The sequence below is a fragment of the Mobula birostris genome, chromosome 10 (assembly GCF_030028105.1).
Source record: "Mobula birostris isolate sMobBir1 chromosome 10, sMobBir1.hap1, whole genome shotgun sequence".
Lineage (NCBI taxonomy): Eukaryota > Metazoa > Chordata > Chondrichthyes > Myliobatiformes > Myliobatidae > Mobula > Mobula birostris.
In genome coordinates this window covers 33,483,066-33,508,696 of record NC_092379.1, presented here as the reverse complement: position 1 = coordinate 33,508,696, position 25,631 = coordinate 33,483,066, and the positions used below count along the sequence as shown (strand labels likewise).

The 25,631-nt window shown below is 47.7% G+C and overlaps 1 protein-coding gene across 4 annotated transcripts in view; it reads left to right on the top strand.

Moving 5' to 3' along the window:
- pld3 (phospholipase D family member 3) overlaps nucleotides 1-25,429 on the top strand; it is a 48,685-nt gene extending 23,256 nt beyond the window's left edge. For all 4 annotated transcript variants that reach the window (XM_072270135.1, XM_072270132.1, XM_072270133.1 and 1 more), the window contains 6 exons: nucleotides 3,070-3,197; nucleotides 9,408-9,608; nucleotides 10,413-10,552; nucleotides 17,146-17,311; nucleotides 21,910-22,009; nucleotides 24,450-25,429. In XM_072270135.1, the coding sequence (XP_072126236.1) occupies nucleotides 3,070-3,197; nucleotides 9,408-9,608; nucleotides 10,413-10,552; nucleotides 17,146-17,311; nucleotides 21,910-22,009; nucleotides 24,450-24,652 (938 nt within the window). In that variant the 3' untranslated portion in view covers nucleotides 24,653-25,429. The remainder of the gene's footprint in view (nucleotides 1-3,069; nucleotides 3,198-9,407; nucleotides 9,609-10,412; nucleotides 10,553-17,145; nucleotides 17,312-21,909; nucleotides 22,010-24,449) is intronic.
- Nucleotides 25,430-25,631: the final 202 nt, after the last annotated feature.

Genomic DNA, 25,631 nt, shown 5'->3' with positions numbered 1-25,631 from the left:
CATGAGGTAGTACAGTGCCAGTGGAGAATATCACAGTGCAGAGGTCATGAGTGGAAGGGGGGGGCCATGAGGAGATAGTACAGTGCAGAGGTCATGAGTGGAAGGGAGGGGCCATGAGGAGATAGTACAGTGCAGAGGTCATGAGTGGAAGGGAGGGGCCATGAGGAGATAGTACAGTGCAGAGGTCATGAGTGGAAGGGAGGGGCCATGAGGAGATAGTACAGTGCAGAGGTCATGAGTGGAAGGGAGGGGCCATGAGGAGATAGTACAGTGCAGAGGTCATGAGTGGAAGGGAGGGGCCATGAGGAGATAGTACAGTGCCAGTGGAGAATATCACAGTGCAGAGGTCATGACTGGAAGGGAGGGGCCATGAGGAGATAGTACAGTGCCAGTGGAGAATATCACAGTGCAGAGGTCGTGAGGAGTGGAAGGGAGGGGCCATGAGGTAGTACAGTGCCAGTGGAGAATATCACAGTGCAGAGGTCATGACTGGGAGGGAGGGGCCATGAGGAGATAGTACAGTGCCAGTGGAGAATATCACAGTGCAGACGTCATGAGGAGTGGGAGGGAGGGGCCATGAGGAGATAGTACAGTGCAGAGGTCATGAGCGGAAGGGAGGGGCCATGAGGAGATAGTACAGTGCAGAGGTCATGAGTGGAAGGGAGGGGCCATGAGGAGATAGTACGGTGCCAGTGGAGAATATCACAGTGCAGAGGTCATGACTGGGAGGGAGGGGCCATGAGGAGATAGTACAGTGCCAGTGGAGAATATCACAGTGCAGAGGTTGTGAGTGGAAGGGGGGGGCCATGAGGTAGTACAGTGCCAGTGGAGAATATCACAGTGCAGAGGTCATGACTGGGAGGGAGGGGCCATGAGGAGATAGTACAGTGCCAGTGGAGAATATCACAGTGCAGACGTCATGAGGAGTGGGAGGGAGGGGCCATGAGGAGATAGTACAGTGCAGAGGTCATGAGCGGAAGGGAGGGGCCATGAGGAGATAGTACAGTGCAGAGGTCATGAGTGGAAGGGAGGGGCCATGAGGAGATAGTACGGTGCCAGTGGAGAATATCACAGTGCAGAGGTCATGACTGGGAGGGAGGGGCCATGAGGAGATAGTACAGTGCCAGTGGAGAATATCACAGTGCAGAGGTTGTGAGTGGAAGGGGGGGGCCATGAGGAGATAGTACAGTGCAGAGGTCATGAGTGGAAGGGAGGGGCCATGAGGAGATAGTACAGTGCAGAGGTCATGAGTGGAAGGGAGGGGCCATGAGGAGATAGTACAGTGCAGAGGTCATGAGTGGAAGGGAGGGGCCATGAGGAGATAGTACAGTGCAGAGGTCATGAGTGGAAGGGAGGGGCCATGAGGAGATAGTACAGTGCCAGTGGAGAATATCACAGTGCAGAGGTCATGACTGGAAGGGAGGGGCCATGAGGAGATAGTACAGTGCCAGTGGAGAATATCACAGTGCAGAGGTCGTGAGGAGTGGAAGGGAGGGGCCATGAGGTAGTACAGTGCCAGTGGAGAATATCACAGTGCAGACGTCATGAGGAGTGGGAGGGAGGGGCCATGAGGAGATAGTACAGTGCAGAGGTCATGAGCGGAAGGGAGGGGCCATGAGGAGATAGTACAGTGCAGAGGTCATGAGTGGAAGGGAGGGGCCATGAGGAGATAGTACGGTGCCAGTGGAGAATATCACAGTGCAGAGGTCATGACTGGGAGGGAGGGGCCATGAGGAGATAGTACAGTGCCAGTGGAGAATATCACAGTGCAGAGGTCGTGAGGAGTGGAAGGGAGGGGCCATGAGGTAGTACAGTGCCAGTGGAGAATATCACAGTGCAGACGTCATGAGGAGTGGGAGGGAGGGGCCATGAGGAGATAGTACAGTGCAGAGGTCATGAGCGGAAGGGAGGGGCCATGAGGAGATAGTACAGTGCAGAGGTCATGAGTGGAAGGGAGGGGCCATGAGGAGATAGTACGGTGCCAGTGGAGAATATCACAGTGCAGAGGTCATGACTGGGAGGGAGGGGCCATGAGGAGATAGTACAGTGCCAGTGGAGAATATCACAGTGCAGAGGTTGTGAGGAGTGGAAGGGAGGGGCCATGAGGTAGTACAGTGCCAGTGGAGAATATCACAGTGCAGAGGTCATGACTGGGAGGGAGGGGCCATGAGGAGATAGTACAGTGCCAGTGGAGAATATCACAGTGCAGACGTCATGAGGAGTGGGAGGGAGGGGCCATGAGGAGATAGTACAGTGCAGAGGTCATGAGCGGAAGGGAGGGGCCATGAGGAGATAGTACAGTGCAGAGGTCATGAGTGGAAGGGAGGGGCCATGAGGAGATAGTACGGTGCCAGTGGAGAATATCACAGTGCAGAGGTCATGACTGGGAGGGAGGGGCCATGAGGAGATAGTACAGTGCCAGTGGAGAATATCACAGTGCAGAGGTTGTGAGGAGTGGAAGGGAGGGGCCATGAGGAGATAGTACAGTGCCAGTGGAGAATATCACAGTGCAGACGTCATGAGGAGTGGGAGGGAGGGGCCATGAGGAGATAGTACAGTGCAGAGGTCATGAGGAGACAGACTGAGAAATCAGGAGTTCATCTTTAATGTACAAGAGGTCCAGTCAATAGTTTCGTAACAACAGTTGATCTGGTGGTATGTGTTGTCAAGCTTTTGTATCTTCTATCTTCTGGGAGGGGCGAGAAGAGGGAATATCCAAGGTGAGAAGAGTCCTTGATTATGTTGGCTGCTTTCCTGAGGAAATGGGAAGTGTAGTTGGAAAAATTTAACATGACAAGGGAAAGGACTATCCTACTGCATGCACGTGGGTTGAGTGTAGAAAGAGAAAGGGGCATCACGGACAGGATGGGCTGAAGGGTGTGCTCAGGTGTTCTAGACACCAAAGGCATTGAGAATATTGGCAAGAGTGGGAATGTGGTGTTGAGATGGAGGGTCAACAGCAATTGTGTTGAACTGCAGGGAAGGGTTGATGAGCTGAAGGGTCTGACCCTGTTTCCAATGTTTCTATGGACATGCAGTTGGGTTAATGTGTGTTTGATGCATTGGCAGGAGCCAAGGTGACAGTGGTGGATATGCCCAGACTGACCACTGGGGTTCTGCACACAAAGTTCTGGATTGTGGATAAGAAACACTTGTACATTGGGAGTGCCAACATGGACTGGAGATCACTGACACAGGTACAGGGGACCAAGCTGAGGCTGAGACCCTGACACTGACATTGCACTGACACAGACACAATTGCTGCCCTTTGGAGAGGACCCAGAGCTAAGATATGACAGAGGATGTTAGATGCCTTGTGTCACAGTCTGACAAAGATCCTCAGTGAAACTGATTCTTCTAGAACCCTTCCCTCTCCCCACTGTTTGCTTCACTGCTGCCCATGAGATCTTCATGTTCATGTTGCCCCTGTGTTCCATCTCAATACCCAACGCTAATCCTGTGTTCAATCTCAATACCCAACCCTAATCCTGTGTTCCGTCTCAATACCCAACCCTAATCCTGTGTTCAATCTCAATACCCAACCCTAATCCTGTGTTCCGTCTCAATACCCAACCCTAATCCTGTGTTCCGTCTCAATACCCAACCCTAATCCTGTGTTCCGTCTCAATACCCAACCCTAATCCTGTGTTCAATCTCAATACCCAACCCTAATCCTGTGTTCAATCTCAATACCCAACCCTAATCCTGTGTTCCGTCTCAATACCCAACCCTAATCCTGTGTTCCGTCTCAATACCCAACCCTAATCCTGTGTTCCGTCTCAATACCCAACCCTAATCCTGTGTTCAATCTCAATACCCAACCCTAATCCTGTGTTCAATCTCAATACCCAACCCTAATCCTGTGTTCTGTCTCAATACCCAACCCTAATCCTGTGTTCCGTCTCAATACCCAACCCTAATCCTGTGTTCCGTCTCAATACCCAACCCTAATCCTGTGTTCAGTCTCAATACCCAACCCTAATCCTGTGTTCCGTCTCAATACCCAACCCTAATCCTGTGTTCAATCTCAATACCCAACCCTAATCCTGTGTTCCGTCTCAATACCCAACCCTAATCCTGTGTTCCGTCTCAATACCCAACCCTAATCCTGTGTTTAATCTCAATACCCAACCCTAATCCTGTGTTCAATCTCAATACCCAACCCTAATCCTGTGTTCAATCTCAATACCCAACCCTAATCCTGTGTTCCGTCTCAATACCCAACCCTAATCCTGTGTTCAATCTCAATACCCAACCCTAATCTTGTGTTCCGTCTCAATACCCAACCCAAATCCTGTGTTCAATCTCAATACCCAACCCTAATCCTGTGTTCCGTCTCAATACCCAACCCTAATCCTGTGTTCCGTCTCAATTACCAACCCTAATCCTGTGTTCAATCTCAATACCCAACCCTAATCCTGTGTTCAATCTCAATACCCAACCCTAATCCTGTGTTCAATCTCAATACCCAACCCTAATCCTGTGTTCAATCTCAATACCCAACCCTAATCCTGTGTTCCGTCTCAATACCCAACCCTAATCCTGTGTTCAATCTCAATACCCAACCCTAATCCTGTGTTCCGTCTCAATACCCAACCCTAATCCTGTGTTCCGTCTCAATACCCAACCCTAATCCTGTGTTCAATCTCAATACCCAACCCTAATCCTGTGTTCCGTCTCAATACCCAACCCTAATCCTGTGTTCCGTCTCAATACCCAACCCTAATCCTGTGTTCAATCTCAATACCCAACCCTAATCCTGTGTTCCGTCTCAATACCCAACCCTAATCCTGTGTTCCGTCTCAATACCCAACCCTAATCCTGTGTTCAATCTCAATACCCAACCCTAATCCTGTGTTCAATCTCAATACCCAACCCTAATCCTGTGTTCCGTCTCAATACCCAACCCTAAACCTGTGTTCCGTCTCAATACCCAACCCTAATCCTGTGTTCCGTCTCAATACCCAACCCTAATCCTGTGTTCCGTCTCAATACCCAACCCTAATCCTGTGTTCCGTCTCAATACCCAACCCTAATCCTGTGTTCAATCTCAATACCCAACCCTAATCCTGTGTTCAATCTCAATACCCAACCCTAATCCTGTGTTCCGTCTCAATACCCAACCCTAATCCTGTGTTCAATCTCAATACCCAACCCTAATCCTGTGTTCCGTCTCAATACCCAACCCTAATCCTGTGTTCCGTCTCAATACCCAACCCTAATCCTGTGTTCACTCTCAATACCCAACCCTAATCCTGTGTTCCGTCTCAATACCCAACCCTAATCCTGTGTTCAATCTCAATACCCAACCCTAATCCTGTGTTCACTCTCAATACCCAACCCTAATCCTGTGTTCAATCTCAATACCCAACCCTAATCCTGTGTTCCGTCTCAATACCCAACCCTAATCCTGTGTTCCGTCTCAATACCCAACCCTAATCCTGTGTTCAATCTCAATACCCAACCCTAATCCTGTGTTCAATCTCAATACCCAACCCTAATCCTGTGTTCCGTCTCAATACCCAACCCTAATCCTGTGTTCAATCTCAATACCCAACCCTAATCCTGTGTTCAATCTCAATACCCAACCCTAATCCTGTGTTCCGTCTCAATACCCAACCCTAATCCTGTGTTCAATCTCAATACCCAACCCTAATCCTGTGTTCAATCTCAATACCCAACCCTAATCCTGTGTTCCGTCTCAATACCCAACCCTAATCCTGTGTTCCGTCTCAATACCCAACCCTAATCCTGTGTTCCGTCTCAATACCCAACCCTAATCCTGTGTTCAATCTCAATACCCAACCCTAATCCTGTGTTCCGTCTCAATACCCAACCCTAATCCTGTGTTCCGTCTCAATACCCAACCCTAATCCTGTGTTCAATCTCAATACCCAACCCTAATCCTGTGTTCAATCTCAATACCCAACCCTAATCCTGTGTTCAGTCTCAATACCCAACCCTAATCCTGTGTTCCGTCTCAATACCCAACCCTAATCCTGTGTTCAATCTCAATACCCAACCCTAATCCTGTGTTCACTCTCAATACCCAACCCTAATCCTGTGTTCCGTCTCAATACCCAACCCTAATCCTGTGTTCCGTCTCAATACCCAACCCTAATCCTGTGTTCAATCTCAATACCCAACCCTAATCCTGTGTTCAATCTCAATACCCAACCCTAATCCTGTGTTCAATCTCAATACCCAACCCTAATCCTGTGTTCCGTCTCAATACCCAACCCTAATCCTGTGTTCAATCTCAATACCCAACCCTAATCCTGTGTTCAATCTCAATACCCAACCCTAATCCTGTGTTCCGTCTCAATACCCAACCCTAATCCTGTGTTCCGTCTCAATACCCAACCCTAATCCTGTGTTCCGTCTCAATACCCAACCCTAATCCTGTGTTCAATCTCAATACCCAACCCTAATCCTGTGTTCCGTCTCAATACCCAACCCTAATCCTGTGTTCCGTCTCAATACCCAACCCTAATCCTGTGTTCAATCTCAATACCCAACCCTAATCCTGTGTTCAATCTCAATACCCAACCCTAATCCTGTGTTCCGTCTCAATACCCAACCCTAATCCTGTGTTCCGTCTCAATACCCAACCCTAATCCTGTGTTCCGTCTCAATACCCAACCCTAATCCTGTGTTCCGTCTCAATACCCAACCCTAATCCTGTGTTCCGTCTCAATACCCAACCCTAATCCTGTGTTCCGTCTCAATACCCAACCCTAATCCTGTGTTCCGTCTCAATACCCAACCCTAATCCTGTGTTCAATCTCAATACCCAACCCTAATCCTGTGTTCCGTCTCAATACCCAACCCTAATCCTGTGTTCAATCTCAATACCCAACCCTAATCCTGTGTTCCGTCTCAATACCCAACCCTAATCCTGTGTTCCGTCTCAATACCCAACCCTAATCCTGTGTTCACTCTCAATACCCAACCCTAATCCTGTGTTCCGTCTCAATACCCAACCCTAATCCTGTGTTCAATCTCAATACCCAACCCTAATCCTGTGTTCACTCTCAATACCCAACCCTAATCCTGTGTTCAATCTCAATACCCAACCCTAATCCTGTGTTCCGTCTCAATACCCAACCCTAATCCTGTGTTCCGTCTCAATACCCAACCCTAATCCTGTGTTCAATCTCAATACCCAACCCTAATCCTGTGTTCCGTCTCAATACCCAACCCTAATCCTGTGTTCAATCTCAATACCCAACCCTAATCCTGTGTTCAATCTCAATACCCAACCCTAATCCTGTGTTCAATCTCAATACCCAACCCTAATCCTGTGTTCCGTCTCAATACCCAACCCTAATCCTGTGTTCAATCTCAATACCCAACCCTAATCCTGTGTTCACTCTCAATACCCAACCCTAATCCTGTGTTCCGTCTCAATACCCAACCCTAATCCTGTGTTCCGTCTCAATACCCAACCCTAATCCTGTGTTCAATCTCAATACCCAACCCTAATCCTGTGTTCCGTCTCAATACCCAACCCTAATCCTGTGTTCAATCTCAATACCCAACCCTAATCCTGTGTTCACTCTCAATACCCAACCCTAATCCTGTGTTCCGTCTCAATACCCAACCCTAATCCTGTGTTCAATCTCAATACCCAACCCTAATCCTGTGTTCACTCTCAATACCCGACCTTAATGAACAGGCAATGATCACCGCGTTCGCTCTTGGTACCCGGCCCTAATGAACAGGCGATGATCACCGCGTTCGCTCTCAATACCCGACCCTAATGAACAGGCGATGATCACCGCGTTCGCTCTCAATACCCGACCCTAATGAACAGGCGATGATCACCGCGTTCGCTCTCAATACCCGACCCTAATGGACAGGCGATGATCCCCGCGTTCGCTCCCGGTACCCGACCCTAATGGACAGGCGATGATCACCGCGTTCGCTCTCGATACCCGACCCTAATGAACAGGCGATGATCCCCGCGTTCGCTCCCGGTACCCGACCCTAATGAACAGACGATGATCACCGCGTTCTCTCCCGGTACCCGGCCCTAATGAACAGGCGATGATCACCGCGTTCGCTCTCGGTACCCGACCCTAATGAACAGGCGATGATCCCTGCGTTCGCTCTCAATACCCGACCCTAATGGACAGGCGATGATCACCGCGTTCGCTCCCGGTACCCGACCCTAATGAACAGGCGATGATCCCCGCGTTCGCTCCCGATATCCGACCCTAATGGACAGGCGATGATCACCGCATTCGCTCTCAGTACCCGACCCTAATGAACAGGCGATGATCCCCGCGTTTGCTCTCGGTACCCGGCCCTAATGGACAGGCGATGATCACCGCGTTCGCTCTCGATACCCGACCCTAATGAACAGGCGATGATCACCGCGTTCGCTCCCGCTACCCGACCCTAATGAACAGGCGATGATCACCGCGTTCGCTCTCGGTACCCGGCCCTAATGGACAGGCGATGATCACCGCGTTCGCTCTCGATACCCAACCCTAATGGACAGGCGATGATCCCCGCGTTCGCTCCCGGTACCCGACCCTAATGGACAGGCGATGATCACCGCGTTCGCTCCCGGTACCCGGCCCTAATGGACAGGCGATGATCCCCGCGTTCGCTCCCGGTACCCGACCCTAATGGACAGGCGATGATCCCCGCGTTCGCTCCCGGTACCCGGCCCTAATGGACAGGCGATGATCACCGCGTTCGCTCCCGGTACCCGGCCCTAATGGACAGGCGATGATCACCGCGTTCGCTCCCGGTACCCCGCCCTAATGGACAGGCGATGATCCCCGCGTTCGCTCCCGGTACCTGACCCTAATGGACAGGCGATGATCCCCGCGTTCGCTCCCGGTACCCGACCCTAATGGACAGGCGATGATCACGGCGTTCGCTCCCGGTACCCGGCCCTAATGGACAGGCGATGATCACCGCGTTCGCTCCCGGTACCCGGCCCTAATGGACAGGCGATGATCACCGCGTTCGCTCCCGGTACCCGGCCCTAATGGACAGGCGATGATCACCGCGTTCGCTCCCGGTACCCGGCCCTAATGGACAGGCGATGATCACCGCGTTCGCTCCCGGTACCCGACCCTAATGGACAGGCGATGATCACCGCGTTCGCTCCCGGTACCCGACCCTAATGGACAGGCGATGATCACCGCGTTCGCTCCCGGTACCCGGCCCTAATGGACAGGCGATGATCACCACGTTCGCTCCCGGTACCCGGCCCTAATGAACAGGCGATGATCACCGCGTTCGCTCTCGGTACCCGGCCCTAATGAACAGGCGATGATCACCGCGTTCGCTCTCGATACCCGACCCTAATGAACAGGCGATGATGCTCTTTGGGAGGAGCTGCAGCATGTTCACGAACTCCTGGTCTTGTCGTTCTCTTCCGTCAACAGGTGAAGGAGCTGGGAGCCATCATCTACAACTGCAGCTGTCTTGCCAAGGACCTGATGAAGATTTTTGAGGCATACTGGAGTATCGGTGGGCCCAATAGTACCATCCCTCACACTTGGCCCAGTAACTACTCCACGGCCTACAACAGAGAAAGTCCCATGGAACTGAAGTTGAACAGCACACCAGCCAGCGTTTACTTCTCGGTGAGTTCCTGCTCCACCAGTGCAGCACCTGGAGGAGGTGCTGGTGAGCAAATCAGATCTGGTCTGTGGGTGGTGAGGTGGACAACCCAATGCCCCTGAAGGTGGCTTCCCTGTGATTAAGACACAGCATTTTCGTTCTCCCCCACCCCGCACTTGTGACAAGGTGGACTTCTGCTCTTCCCCCTCTACCCTTCGGAACAATTAACAATGATTGATAAGTTTTTTTCTGGCGGGGGGTAGCCTCTGTAACTTAGCGATTAGAGCTCAAGGGGTTAGAGTTCAGAGTTCAATCCCAGTGTCATCTGCAAGGAGTTTGTGTGGCCTGTCTGTGCGTTTTCTCTGGATGCTTCAGGTTCCTCCCACACTCCAAAGACTTACCGATTAATTGGTCATTGTAAATCGTCTCGTGATTAAGCTAGGGCAGTGCAGTTCAAAGAGTCAGAAGATTCTATCTGTGAGGAGTTTGTACGTTCTCCCCATGACTGTGTCGGTTTCCTCCAGGTGCTCTGGTTTCCTCCCACAGTCTAGACACATGAGTTAGAGTTAGTAAGACGTGGGCATTGCTACACTGCATGGTGACATTTGTGGGCTGCCCCTGACACATTTGGACTGCATTGATACAAATGATGTTTCGATTCAAGTGTGACCAGTAAAGCTAATCTTTAATATCTGTGGCTGTGTCTCGAATTCTCTATGCCTGGGATGCTGCTGCAAGACAGCTTTTCATTGCACCCTGTGCATACTGTATGTGTACTTGAGCAAATAAATTTTCACCTCAATCTCTTGAACCCTTCTCCCTTCCAGAGCTCTCCGCCTGCTCTGTGCGCAAAGAACCGGACCGATGATCTCACATCCATCCTGAGCATCATCGATGATGCAGAAAAGTTTGTGTATGTGGCCGTCATGAATTACATCCCTGTTACGATATTTACTCATCCCAGAAGGTAATAGACATTCTTTGTCTGTCTATGTGTGTTTCCTTGTGTCTCTCTTTCATTCATGCCCCACTCATGAGGCTGTCTGTTATTCCCCTATCACCTGTCCCAGAGGTGGAATCCCACCACTGAAATCCAAGCATCCTTTGCATTAGCTAAAACCTACCCACAGTTGTGTAGGAATCTGACTGTAACTAATTGTATTTTAAACATGCTGTCACTAGTGGCTGTTACTGGCCAGTAATACCTATGTTTGTCTTTATCCAGCCTCTCAAAGTGAACTGTGACCTTTTGTGTGGGTGGTTTGGTGTATGAGTGTCTGGGCGATGAAGGGTCATTGGTTATGTGTGAGCTGCATTCTGCATCTACACTGTAGTTGGGAGTCAGGTCTTCAGCAATTCCACCTCCGGTTGGTAAAAGTGTCCTAATCGGAATCAGGTTTAATATCACTCGCATTGTGAATTTGTTGTTTTGTAGTAGTGGAATATATTTTTTTTTAATCTGTAAGTTGCAATAGAAATATAAACAGTGGATTCCAATTAATTGGATCACATTTTGGTGCATTTAAGTGGCTGTCTCAATTAGCCAAAGTTTCATGGAAATAGTTAAAAAGGTATAAAAAAGACAAACAGTAACAAGTTGTGTATTTTATTGAAATAAAGAAAAAAGACCACCACCAATAGTACTACAGCTCTATAAAGCTGTATTTTAGTTCATGATAGTTATTGACAGAGGAATTCCATAAGAGTCAGGCCATTTGGCCCATCGGGTCTGCTCCGCAGCTTCATCGTGGCTAATCCATTTCCCTCTCAGCTCCAGTCTCCTGCCTTCTCCCTATAACCCTTTATGCCCTGGCTAATCAATAATCTATCAACCTCTGCCTTAAATGTATCCAATGACTTGGCCTCCACCGCCACCTGTGGCAACAAATTCCACAGACTCGCTACCCTTTGGTTAAAGACATTCCTTTCATCTCCATTCTAAATGGATGTCCCTCTATTCTGGGGCTGTGTCCTCTGGTCTTAGACTCTCCCACCATAGGAAACATCTTCTCCACATTCACTCTGTTGAGACCTTTCGACATCTGGTAGGTTTCAACGACAATCCCCCTCATTCTTAATTCCAGTGAGTACAGGCCCAAAGCCATGAAATGCTCCTCGTATGACAAGCCGTTCAATCTCAGAAGCATTTTTGTGAATCTTCTTTGAACCCTCTCCAGTGTCATTGCATCCTTTCTTCGATAAGGGGCCCAAAACTGCTCACAATACTTCAAGTAAGGCCTACCAGGGCCCTGTAAAGCCTCAAAATTACATTCTTGCTTTTGTATTCTAGTCCTTTTGAATCCTGCACAAGGACTCTCAAGTCCCTTTGCAGCTCAGATTTTTGAATTTTCTGTCTATTTAGAAAATAGACTATGCTTTTATTTCTTTCACTGAAATGCTTGAACATACACATCTTGATGCCATATTCCATCCGTCTCTTCTTTGCCCATTCTCCTAATCTGTCTTTCTGTAGCCTCTCTGCTTCCTGAACACTACCTTCCCTCCACCTATCTTCGTATCGTCTGCAAACCTGGCCACAAGGCTGTCAATTCCATCATCGAAATTCTTGACCTACAAAGTTAAAAGAACTGTCTTCACACAGACCCTTACGGAACACCATGAGTCACTGGCAATCAACCAAAAAAAAGACTTCCCTTTATCTCCACTCTTTGTCTCCTGCCAATCAACCAATGCTCAATCCATGCTAGAGTATTTCCTGTAATACTTGTTAAGCAGCCTCGTGTGGCACCTTGTCGAAGGCCTTCTGAAAACCCAAGTACACAACATCCACTGATTCTCCTTTGTCTATCCTGCTTGTTATTTGCTCAAAGAATTTTAACAGATTTGTCAGGTAAGATTTTCCCTGAAGGAAACCATGCTGACTTTGGCCTATTTTATCATGTACCTCATCATTAACGATTGACTCCAACATCTTTCCAACCACTGAAGTCAGGTAACTAGCCTATAATTTCCTTTGTTCTGCCTCTCTCCCTTCTTGAAGAGTGAAGTGACATTTGCCATTTCCATTCTGCTGGAATCATGCCAGAATCTAGTGATTTTTGAAATGCCACCATTAATGACTCCACAATTTTCAACCTCCTCTTCTAGAACCCTGGGGTGTAAACCATGTAGTCCAGGTGATTTATCTACCTTCAGACTTTTGTTTCCCAAGCACCTTCTCCCTAGTAATGGCAACTTAATTCACTTCTGCTCCAACACTCTTGAACTAACCAGCTTATTGTCAGTGACTGATGAAAAATACTTATTCCATTTGGCTGCTGGTTCCTTGTCCCCCATTACTACCCCTCCAGCATCATTTTCCAGTGGTCTGATAACTTCTCTTGTCTCTTTTACTCCTTGTATATCTGAAGAAACTTTTGGTATCTCTTTAATATTATTGCCAAGCTTACCTTTGTATTCCATTTTATGACTTTTATTTAGTTGCCTTGATGAAGGGTCTCAGCCCGAAACGTCGATTGTTTACTGTTTTTCATAGATGCTGCCTGGCCCACTGAGTTACTCCAGCATATTGTGTCTGTTGCTTAGTTGCTTTCTGTTTTCTTAAAAGCTCCCCAATCCTCTAACTTCCCACTTTTTTTTTGCTCTATTACATGCTCTCTCTTTGGTTTTTATGTTGGCTTTGACTTTTCTCGTCAGCTGTGGTTGCATCATCCTGCCTTTAGAATACTTTGTGATGTAACTATCCTGCACCTTCTGAATTGCTCCCAGAAACTCCATTTCTGCTCTGCTGTCATCCCTGCTAGTGTCCTCTTCCAATCAAATTTGGACAGCTCCTCCCTTGTGTCTCTGTAATGCCTTTTAATCCTCTGTAACACTGATACATCTGACACCTCATGTAGATGATGGACTGCGTTCATATAATGCTTTAAATGATTATACCCTCTAAATCTTCATTTTCATTGTAACATTGAAGATGATTGTTGATACCTTCAAATTGATCTATGACTAAAGAGTATATGTATTAATTTGTTGTAATAAGTATTCAGTTTCTTCAGTATTTCTGTCTTGTATAATTTTAATAAAATACATTCTGCTTGGAAGAGGAATTTCAATTTTGTGTAAGATATCAGAGGTGTGTGTGATAAGGTTAATACCATGGAGGATGTTTCCTATGGTGGGAAGTCAAAGACCAGAGGAGACAGCGTCGGCATAGAGGGGGCGTCCTTTTAGAATGGAGATGAGGGGGAATTTCTTTAGTTACAGAGTGGTGAATGTGGAATTTGTTGATACAGTTTGCTATGGAGGCTAAGTTATTGGGTATATTCAAGACAGAGGTTGATTGATTAATCAGGGCATGAAGGGATACAGGGGTGAAGGCAGGGGATTGGGACTGGGGGGAAATGAATCAGCCAGGATGAAATGGCAGTGCAGACTCAACGGGCCAAATGGCCTAATTCTGCTCTTGTATCTTGTGTTGTGGTCCAAGTATTCTCAGTTCCTAACTTGTTGAAGTAGTGAAATTTCATTCCTTTCACTTTCACTCCTGGCCTTTTCTGGCATCTCCAAGCCCGAATGCTTGAAACCAATGTGAGCAAAACGGTTCTGAATTGTCTTGCTGCCTACTTCTCACCAACCATCAGTGACAAAAATCGCTGCTTTTTGAACACAAACACACGCAACTGACACTATTTTAAAAACTGATCGCTGTATGCATGGTGTGGTGTCTAACGGCCACACAAGTGCACACGACTGATGCAAGTTAGAACATCCCAAATACACGAATGGAATCCCACCAACCTTCTCAATTAGTTTCTATTCTTTAAGAGTTGTCCCAAATAAGCAGCTGCCCCTATTAACTGATGGTCCAATTAACTGGAACCAACTGTATTTAGTAAAAGGAAAGCAGAGAGTGGTCATGGCCTGTTCAGAAATCTGGCGGCAGAGGGGAAGAAGCTGTACCTGAAATATCCCTACTGTAGTCGTAGTAGCTCGTGCATGATGCTGGATAGACAACACGAACTCAAGCCCCACACTGTCAGCATTGAACTGCTGCAGTCCCAATCCCATCCTACAGTCCAAACACTTCATCCAAGGAGGTTGAAAGGCCCAGCTTCCACAGGGATGTTTGCCCAGTGTGTGCCCAAGCTTGGGATTGCTCACTACACCTGAACTTGCTTCCCCAGTACCTGCCTTGGGAATTCTCAATTCTCTCGTTTATTTAACTCAAGTAGAATATCTCCAAGGGGCTAAGGCAAGGATTAGACTCATTTTAGAATAAATTGAGTTTGGCTAAATATTTTGGATTCTGCAGATTTTCTTTAGTATGTTACATTTAGAATGTTACTTTTAGAATGTTTTAACTGTCTTTAATAGTTTTTGATCAATTCTCAATGTCAGTATACAGTTATGTACTGTAGTGTACAGTTAGCAATCTGTCACACAGAAGATTCTGCAGATGCTAGAAATCTTGAGGAAACACACAAAATGCTGGAGGAATAAGCAGTTGACGCTTTGGCCCAAGAAGTGTTAACTGTTTATTCCACTCCATGGATGCTGCCCGACTTGCTAATTCGTCCAGCTGTTTGTGAGTGTGTACACACATGATTTTGAGATTGGAGGCATGCCTCATTCTGGCCCCTCCCTCCCACATTATTTCACCGAGATGTCCACCACTGAGACTCTTTGTCAGATGTTGCATTAGCAAGAGTAGGCAGTGATTATTTTTGAAGTGCATGCAGTTCAGCATTGGTGGTTAGAGCTGAGAATCGTTGGAGTCCAATGTCACACAAACAAGGTTTGGAGTTGTTGGAGGTCAAACATCCACTGGGTAGTGTCCGAGGTCCAACCATCTCCAGCTGATCTTCCTTCCAACAGAAGAGGACTTGTTTGCTGATGATTGCACAATGTTCCTTGGGAGCCTGTCCTCTCCCACATTGCCATTGACCCCACCCACCGCGCGCGCGCACACACACACACCTTACTTCCCAACATTCCCCCCCCCCACTCCCTCTATCTAGTACTGGTTCCATCTATCATTCCCCCCCCCCCCAAATGGATTCCATTATCATCTCCTTTACTTATTAGAATCCAGCACTGATGGCCTTTGTATTCCTCCAGCAGCTGTCTCCAACCTTCACCCTTCCCTCCCCTTGCCTCACACCACTCTACCTGTCATTGCATTCTCTCAAACACGAGGAAATCTGCAGATGCTGGAAATTCAAGCAACACACACAAAGTGCTGGTGGAACGCAACAGGCCAGGCAGCATCTACAGGAAGAAGCACAGTCGACATTTCGGGCCGAGACCCTTCGTCAGGAGGGTATTGCATTCTCTCTCTTTGTCTGCCACTATCTGTCATCCATCTGCCACTGTCTACAAACTCCATCCTCTCCTCTCCCCTCCCGTACCTGGCACAGCCTGCCCCTCACATTTCCCTCTTCATCAGTCTACCAGTCACGTCAGGCTCCTGTTTCATGTCCTCTTGCATTTCTCCCTCCCTTTTCCCTCCCCCAAACTTGCCCACTTTACACCATCCTCTCCACTCTCAGTCGTGCAGGGTCATGACCCGAATCGTAGACCGTTCCTTCATCCTCAACCCTCCACAGGTGCTGCTCGACCTGCTGAGTTTCTCAAGCAGATTTTGTTGATTGCCCCATATTCCAGCATCTGCAGTCTCTCCTGACTCCTCCCCACATCCCTCCTGCCCCTGATCTCCCACTTCTTACCCCCAGTGAGCTGTGGGTGGCAATTCACAGCAGCGTTAACCTGTCAACGAGCAATTTACTGGGGATGTGGGAAGAAATTGGAGAACCAGCTTACTGCCATCACGTTTCTGTTTATGGGAGCTTTCTCTGCAGAGGGAAAAAAAGTTAGTTTTCATCAATGTGTTCTCCTTTCTTATACGAGTCACCTCAATCTGGAAGTGGAATTGGTTTATCATTGCATGTAGCAAGATACAGTGGGAAATGTATTTCAAAACTAAACGTTATCGATGTCGTACAAGGGAAAAGCAGTGGCACAGTGAAGAATTTTGTATTACAGTGTCCAAGGCAGGGAAAATCATTGCAGACACTACCCACACAGCAATCTGCTCTTTCAAAAATCTCCCTTCTGAAAAGTGCTGTTGGGCTAATACAACAAAAACTTCACACCATCTTAAAAGTGTCTTCTCCCAGGCAGTTAATCTAATCAACCGCTCCCGTTTGCTCCACACCCTGCCCCCCATCTGTCATCTCAAATAATGCACTGTAAACACTGTTAAACATTTAATTGTATTTTTAATAACTTTTTTATAGAACTGTTTCTAATTGTGAATCTTGTGTGTTTTATTGCACATCGCACCGACACACCAGAGCAAATCCTGTAACTGTACAGCATAAAGTTGATCCTCCACTTACAAAGTTAAGTGCAGGTAGACACTGTACAGATCAGGAGCCCAGTGAAGAGCAACACGTCCAAAATGCTGGAGGAACTCAGCAGGTCAGGCAGTGGATTTTCAGCAAATGTAGTCTCATTTGGAATTTGTGAGGGTGGGGAGAGATTGTTCATGTCCAAAGTTTCCCAGGGAGAGAATCAGTACTAATCCCAGTGACCCCACAGGTTCTGGCCAGCGATCGACAACAGGCTGAGGAAGGCAGCGTTCGAGCGGAGGCTGCAGGTGCGTCTCCTGGTCAGCTGTTGGTGTCACACGGACCCCTCCATGTTCCCCTTCCTCTACTCCCTGGCTGCCCTGAAAAGCCGCTGGAAACCCCTACAAATGGAAGTGGTGAGTGAACTGTGACCCTGTATGCTACGAGCAGTCACCAGAGACAGGACAGGACAGGGCAGGCAGGAAAGATCTGTAATTCTGATATTCACATGGACTTTGTGAAACTGTTTTCTAAGTTTGTGTTTTAACAGCAAATTGTTGGAACCAAGGTTTATTAACACTGATGTATGTTGTGAAATTTATTGTTTCGCAGCACCAGTGCAATGCAAGACATCAACCTTACTCTGAATTATTAAAAAAAACAGCACCAAAGAGGAAAAGTGAGGTAGTGTTCATGGGCCATTCAGAAATCTAATGGCAGAGAGGTAGAAGCTGTTCCTAAAGTGTCGATTATGGATCTTCAGGCTCCTGTACCTCCCCGATGGGGTGAAGTCCCTCCCTCATGATGCAGGTCCTCAGTGATGGAGACCACCACCTTGAGGCATTGCCTTTTGAAGATGGTGGGAGCCTCGTGCCCGTGATGAAGCATCCGCAGTGATGGATGCTGCCTTCTTGAGGTACTGCCTCTCGAAGAAACTCTTTCTGAATTCAGAAGCCCACCCCATCAGAGAAAATACCTCGCAGGTGAACAGCGCGCAGTGCTGTACTCTGTGGTGTCTGATCATTACCGGAGAGGGCGAGGGAAAAGGAGGGAATCGGCTATGACTCCCAACCCAGTGATCTCATAGCCATAATGTATCCTCCATGGCACAAAATTTAAAAACTGACAAAGTTTGTTGTTTGCTCCTTGTCCACCCTCGTAAATAAGGTTGAAATAGTATGGAGAAAATTTACAAGGATGTTGCCAGGTCTGGAGGATCTGAGTTATAAGAAGAGATCAAGTAGGTTAGGATTTCATTGTTGTCATTAAAGGAGTGTTCCTCATCCTTTAGGTGTAGACACACAACTGAGCTTTGACCTGAGGTGTTACCCTCCTATGTTGGGCCATCCATTTGTGAAATGGTTGTTTTGTCTCACCAATAGACAGATCTGTGTAGTTCTCATTGCACTGGATAGCATATACAATATTACTCTGTTTATGTTGGGGTGTAGGGTCCTTGAGGTGGACAAGTTTCTGCCAGAGTGTGATTGTAGGTTTGAAAAGCAGCGATTTGGAGGTTGTTAAAAATCCTTTGTCCAAAATGTGCACATTGTTATCGGAGAGGACGAGTGGTTTGAAAGAGGGGTTAAAGAGGCCATCTTAGTCAAACTGGAAAACACGTCCCTGAACAGAGAGGGTGGGGTACAACACCACCTGTCAGCTACTTACAGTGCAGTCCTAACTTCTGTACCCTATCTCCGCAATGGTTCACACCTCCCTTCTTGCAAAGGAAAGACTAATGATACCTTTAAACAACTCTCAGAATCTGTAAACCAGAGAACTACCCACCATGAATCCAAACTGGAGAAGCCTCTTGGATGAGTGACAAGACGTCTCCTAGACAACACAGCAAGTCCAGTTGCCTTGGTTTACTACTGCGTGATATATGATGACTGAGAACCTTCAGAGACATGATTCAATGTCATCTCCTGTACACAACTGTAAGGAGAATGAAATAATTGTTACTCCGGGTATGAGGCAGCGCAAAAACACAATAATAAAGCACACCGTAACTATAACTGCGTAAGATAGCTTGCATACAGGGATTGTATGTCAATCATGTGACACGAGGTGACTGACAGGAAATAATAAAGTTGTGGTCTGGTGGGTTAGTGGGTGGAGATGTTGATCAGCCTGACTGCTTGGGTAAAGAAAGGCTCATGTTACAGAAAATCACGTTTTGGGTGATCTTTATGATAGAACAACGAAAATGAACAGGCCATTCGGTCCATAATGCTGTACTGACCCAGCTAAAAAGCAAATCAATAACACCCAAACACTAAATCCTCCTACCTACACCGTGTTCATATCCTCCAGCTTCCTTGCATCCATGTGCCTAGCTAAAAGCCTCTAATGTCCCTGCCCCTATCACCATACCAGACAGCGCATTCCAGGCATCCGCCACTCTTTGAGTTAAAAAACTTGCCCCTCGCATCCCCTGTGAAGTTAGCCCCTCTCACCTTCAATGCATACCCTGTGGTATTAGACATCTCAACCCTGAGAAACAGATACTCTGTCCACTCTATCTATGCCTCTCATAACCTTATAAACCTCTGTCAGATCTCCTCTCAGCCTTCGCCACTCCAGAGAAAACAGCCCAAGTTTATCCACTCTCTTGTGACACCACATGCTCTCTAAACTGGGCAGCATCCCGGTAAACCTCTTCTGCACCCTCTCCAAATCCTCAAATCCATCCTATAGTGGAGTGACCAGAAGTGACCGAACCAGGCTTTTATAACGTCTTGACTTTTGAACTCAACACGTTGACTAATAGAAGCAAGCATTCCATAAGCCTTCAATCTGTCTAACCATGTTCAATGAGCTGTGAACAAGGATCCCAACATCCCTCTGTTCAGCAACACTGTTAAGGACCTTGCCCTGAACAGTGTGCTGTCTCCTTGCATTTCCCCTCCCAAGGTGAAACACCTCACATTAAACTCCATCTGCCATTTCTCAGTCCATATCTGCAGCTGATCTATATTGCACTGTATTCTTTGCCAGTCTTCTACACCATCCATAACTCCACAAGTCTTGATATCATTGGCAAACTTACTAACCCACCCGTCTACATTTTCCTCCACGTAGTGCAGGGGTTGGCATATCCCCCTACAGGTGCCGCAATGGCTCATCTCATAGACTGCCTCTGAGTTCCAGAGCCCTGCATGTGACCCCGGGTGCTGTCTGTGTGGAGTCTGCTTGTTCACCAGAGGCCTGGGTTTGACCCTGACCCCGGGTACTGTCTGTATGGAGGCTGCTTGTTCACCAGAGGCCTGGGTTTGATCCTGACCCCGGGTACTGTCTATGTGGAGTCTGCTTGTTCTCTCTGTGACCACGTGGGCATTGTTGGTTGTGCCACATCACAACGATGTGTGGGTTGGTGGTTTAACTGGCCGCTCTGTGTAGGTGAGCGGTAGAATTTGGGGGAGGGGTGGGGAAGTTGATCGGGAATATGAGGAGAGTAAGTTGAGTAGGGGATGTGTTTATTTAGAGTTACTGCATAGAGTGGGCCCTTCTGTCCTTCGAGCCGAGCCGCACCGCACTACCCAGCAACCCCTGACAAACCCAATTTAACCCTAACCGAATAGAGTAGGGTTATCACGAGGTCAGGGTAGGGTTAGAGTGGGGTCATGGTCGGGTTAGGGTATGGTTATGTTAGGGTCAGTATGGGGTCATGGTTGGGTCAGGGTGCAGTTATGGTAGGATTAGTGTGGGGTCGGGTTAGGTTAGGGTTAGGGTCGGGTTAGTGTGGGTCAGGTAGCGCTAGTGCAGGGTAAGGTTAGGGTGAAGTCATGTTGGGGTTAGTTGGGGTATTTTTAGCGTGGAGTTAAAGTTGGTGTGTGGTAGGGTTTGGGTAGAGTCGTGTTAGTGTGGGGTATGGTTGGGTTCGTAAGGGGTTAGTGTGGTGTAGAGTTGGATTAACGTGTGCTCAGTTTAGAGTAGAGTAGTGTTTGGGTTCGTGTAAAAAAGGAGCTGCTTGATGATTAGTGTGAATTCACTGGGCAGAAGTGTCTGTTACAGTGCCGTGTGACACTTTCCTGTAGAAACCTCAGAAATCCTGGGATAACCTTTGGATATCTTGTACAAGAATGTGGAAGATTTAGAGCAAATGAAGAGGAGATTGACCAGGATGCTGTCTGGAATAGAGGGCATGTTTTATTAGGGTGTATGTGAAGCGAAGGAGAATGAGAGGTGATTTGATGGAGGTGTACAGGATGGTGGGAGGTATAGAGACAGACAGAGAGTTCTCACAGGGCAGAAGTGGCTAATACAAGGAGGGATAATTTTCAGGTGATTGGAGGAGAGTGTGGAGGGGATATCAGTGCTAAGTTCTTTACACAGAGTGGTGACCAAGTGGAACAGGCTGCTGTGGTGGTGGTAGAGGCAGTTCCATTGGGGAATTTTAGAGTCTCTTAGATAGGCACATGGTTGATAGAAAAATGGAAGGCTATGTGGGAGGGAAGGGTTAGATTGATCTTGGAGTAGGTTAAAAGGTCAGCTCGACATTCTGGGCTGAAGGTATGTCCTGTTCTGTGATCCTTCCTGGAGCCCAGATCTGATGCTGTTCTCTTACTGGAGTCGAGGTAGACCTCTGCATACCTGAACCCTTTTGCACTTCAACTCCCAGAGGGGAAAAAGCAGGCTTTTCTCACTAGGTCACGTATGAAACAAATGGGACTTTCTACACTAATACCACATTCTAGGTTCACGTGAATAAAAGTTCTCCTTTTGAATGGACGGATGTCTTCAGACGTTTGGGCACCAGACTAGCATCGTGGGTATTGATGTGCACAGCCGTGTCAGTCCTGGTGTTCTCCCCCCCCGCAGCACCGGGACTCAGAAAGGGCCAATGCGTTCGCTCCACACAGGCTCTGACCTTTCTACCTACCCTCTCCTGCACTGTGCCGTGTCAACTGGGACTTCACTCACTGAGGCAGGGTAACGTTACAGAGACACCCCGTCTCCAGCGGTCTATGGTTATGGAAACACGGTAACCTTTTCTGTTTGCTTCTTGCAGAGAGTCTTTGTTGTCCCAGCAACACAGAGGCAGAAAAAGATCCCGTACTCCCGGGTCAACCACAACAAGTACATGGTAACAGACAAGGTGGCCTACATCGGTGAGTTCCCAGCTGATTTGATTGCAGACTGTCAGCTCTGCCTGTGCTTTGGATGACAGAAATGATGGCTTTGTGGCTAAGGTTGCAGATGTTACAAAGATGGGTGGATGGGCAGACAGGCTTGAGGAAGCAGGGGGTTTGCAGAAGGACAGATAGATTAAAGAATGGGCAAAGAAGTGGCAGATGGAACACAGTGTTGGGAAGTGTATGGTCATGCACTTTGGTAGAAGAAATAAAAATACAGACTGCTTTGCTAACCAGGCAGAAAATTCAAACATCCGAGGTGCAAAGAGATTTGGGAGTCTTCGTGCACAATTCTGTAAAGTTTCACTTGCAGGTTGAGTCAGTGGTAAGGAAGCAGATGTAATGTTAGCATTCATTTTGAGAGGACTAGAATATAAAAGCGGGGATGAAATGTTGAGACTTTATAAGGCACTGGTGAGGCCTCACTTGAATTGACTTTATTTCTTACGTCCTTCACATACATGAGTAAAAATCTTTACATCTGTCTAAATTTACAACGTGCAATTTATAGTAATTTGTAATAAATAGATGTACAACAGGACGGTCAATATAGCATAGAAATACAATTGTATCAGTGTGAATTCATCAGTCTGCTGACCTGGTGGAGGAAGCTGCCCCAGAGCCTGTTGGTCCTGGCTTTTATGCTGCGGTACCGTTTCCCAGATGGTAGCAGCTGGAAGAGTTTGTGGTTGGGATGACTTAGGTCCCCAATGATTGCTCGGGCCCTTTTTACACACCTGTCCTTGTAAATGTTCTGAATCATGGGAAGTTCACAACTACAGATGCGCTGGGCTCTCCACACAACTCTCTGCAGAGTCCTGCCATTGAGGGAAGTACAGTTCCCATCCCAAGCAGTCATGCAATCAGTCAGGATGCTTTCAGTTGTGCCCTTGTAGAAAGTCCTTAAGATCTGGGGACTCATGCCAAACTTCTTCAACTGTCTGAGGTGAAGGAGGCACTGTTGTGTTTTTTTTTCACCAAACAGTGGGTATGTACAGACCACGTGAGGTCCTCTGTGATGTTTATGCCGAGGAGCTGTTCACTCTCTCAACCCCAGATTCATTGATGTCAATAGGGGTTAGGCTGTCTCCATTCCTCCTGTAGCCCACAACCAGCTCCTTTGTTTTGGCGACATTGAAGGAGAGGTTGTTTTCTTGACACCACTGGTAGGGTGATGACTGGTAGGCTGCCTCATTATTATTTGAGGTAAGGCCAATCAATATAGTGTGGTCAGCAAATTTAATTAGCGACTTGGAGCTGTGGGTGGAGCTTGGGTTGTCGTGAGCAGTTTTGGGCCCTTGTCTAGGAAAGGATGTGCTGACATTGGAGAGGGATCAATGGAGGTTCATGAGAATGATTGCAGGAATGAAAGGGTTATTGTCTGAGGAGCGTTTGATGGCTCTGGGCCTGTACTTGCTGGAATTCAGAAGAATGAGGGGGGGGATCTCATTGAAACCTATCAAATGTTGAAAGGCCTAGATAAGGGTGGTTGTGGAGAAGATGTTTCCTGCAACGGGGTAGTCTTGGACCAGAGGGCACTGCTTCAGAATTGAAGGACACCCATTTAGAACGGAGTTGAGGAAGAGAATGGTGAATCTATGGAAATCATTGCCACAGGCAGCTGCGGTGGGCAGGTCATTGGTTGTATTTAAGGTTCTTGCTTAGTCAGGGTCTGAAAGGTTATGGGGAGAAAGCAGCAGAATGGGATTGAGAGGGAAATGGATTAGCCGTGATGAAATGATGGAGCAGACTTGATGGGCTGAATGGCCTAATTCTGCTCCTATATTTCATAGTCTTATGGTCTTGGATCAGTTCAAGAACCAGATGGTTGTCGGAAAGTAGCTGTTCTTGATTTTGGTGTTTTGAGACTTGACAGCAGTGAGAAGATGGCATGAGCCAGGTAGTGGGTGTCCTTGATAAATGCAGCCTTTGTGAGGATGTGCCCCATGGGTGCAATAGGTGCAGCTGCCCTCGTGCCCTTCAGATGTGACACAGGTCCTGATGCTACATGGACTTGTGCAGGTTGAAGGCTGATGTATAGATTGTTGTAAGGTCTCTTAAGGAGACAAGTCAGTGATGTTTGTAATTCACTGAGTGTTGGGGGCAAAGGTTACAGGAGATTTGGGGGAGGTGAAATCACTACATGATAAACGTTTTTCAGTCTTTACCACATAAGGACTTAAACATGAGACTCTGTAGCTGCTGGAAATCCAGAGACACACACACAAACTGCCAGAGGAACTCAACAGGTCAGGCAGCATCTACGGAGGGGGATTAAAAAATTATGTTTTGGGCCAAGACCCTCATCAGGACTGGATAAGGTCTCTTCACCAGTGAGGTTTGAGAATGGCAACAGGGTTTGATTGTAGTTCCATCACAGGTCTTTGCTAATCCCAGTGTTCACTCTGCATTCCAGGGACATCCAACTGGTCTGGCGACTACTTTGAGAACACAGCGGGCGTGGGTCTGGTGGTAAACCAGTCCGATTCAAGGGGACCGTCCCAAGCACCCACTGTCGCTCAGCAGCTGCGAGAGGTGTTTGAGCGCGACTGGCAATCGCCATACAGCAAGGTTATGGACTCTGCGAATAAGTGGTTCAGAATCTGTAAATATCTCTAACCACGGCCAAGAAGCTGCTCACTTGGGGTTGGAATATTAGCCAGTACAACCCTGGGCAGAGTTCAGGGGTTTCCAATGGTGTGAATTTGTTACAGGATGTGATTATTGAATTTCCAGTGAGGGTTCTACGGATCACCCACTGTGACTTTGACAGAAGACGCAGGCAATTCGCAATCCATGTTCTCCAGGTTGTCTGCAGTAAATGATCGGAGGGACCCTGAGGAAAGTGTGACATGTTTGTTCCTCTGGATATTGCATCCAGTGATGGGGAGGTGCTGACTAGCTGTGGTTTATTGTTGTGCCTCTCACCACACTACTGTGATAGCCCGCTGTAGCCAGCGCTGTAGCGGTGTGGGCACACAACTACACTGGTCATAGTCGAGCCATCTTGCGCCACTGAATTTGCTGTCCACAGCTGTTGGAGGTGGGAAGCAGGGGAGTGGAGTTCCCTGACTATACAAAACTCAGCAGAGAAATGTACAACTGGGTGCTACAGCAGCTTGGCAGGTAGCACGGCACGAATATAGCTTGAGACCCAGAGTTCAATCCCAGTGTCCTCGGTAAGGAGTCTTCCTACATCATCCCCATGGAATGTGTGGGCTTTCTTCTGGTGCACAGCATCCTCCCACAGTCTGAAGATGTACCGATCAGTAAGCTCATATGTCATTGTCAATTGTCACATGATTCGCTTAGGGTTAAATTGGGAGTTGTCACGCGCAGCCCAGCTGTATTGCTAAATCAATAAATAAATGCCACACGGGACTGGCATCAATCTCACATAGTTGTAAGTGTGAAGGTTTTACCACGTGGTGCGTTATTACACCAGAATGTTACAACAGTCTGGAAGCAAGATGTGCTGAAGTGTCAATAGCAGAGGTGCACAGCAAATGCTGTGTTCTAGACCCTCTGTACAAACAGCAGAGACACACAGAGCATTCAGACTGGGTGACAGAGGGTACGTTACAGTCTGGAGAGACTG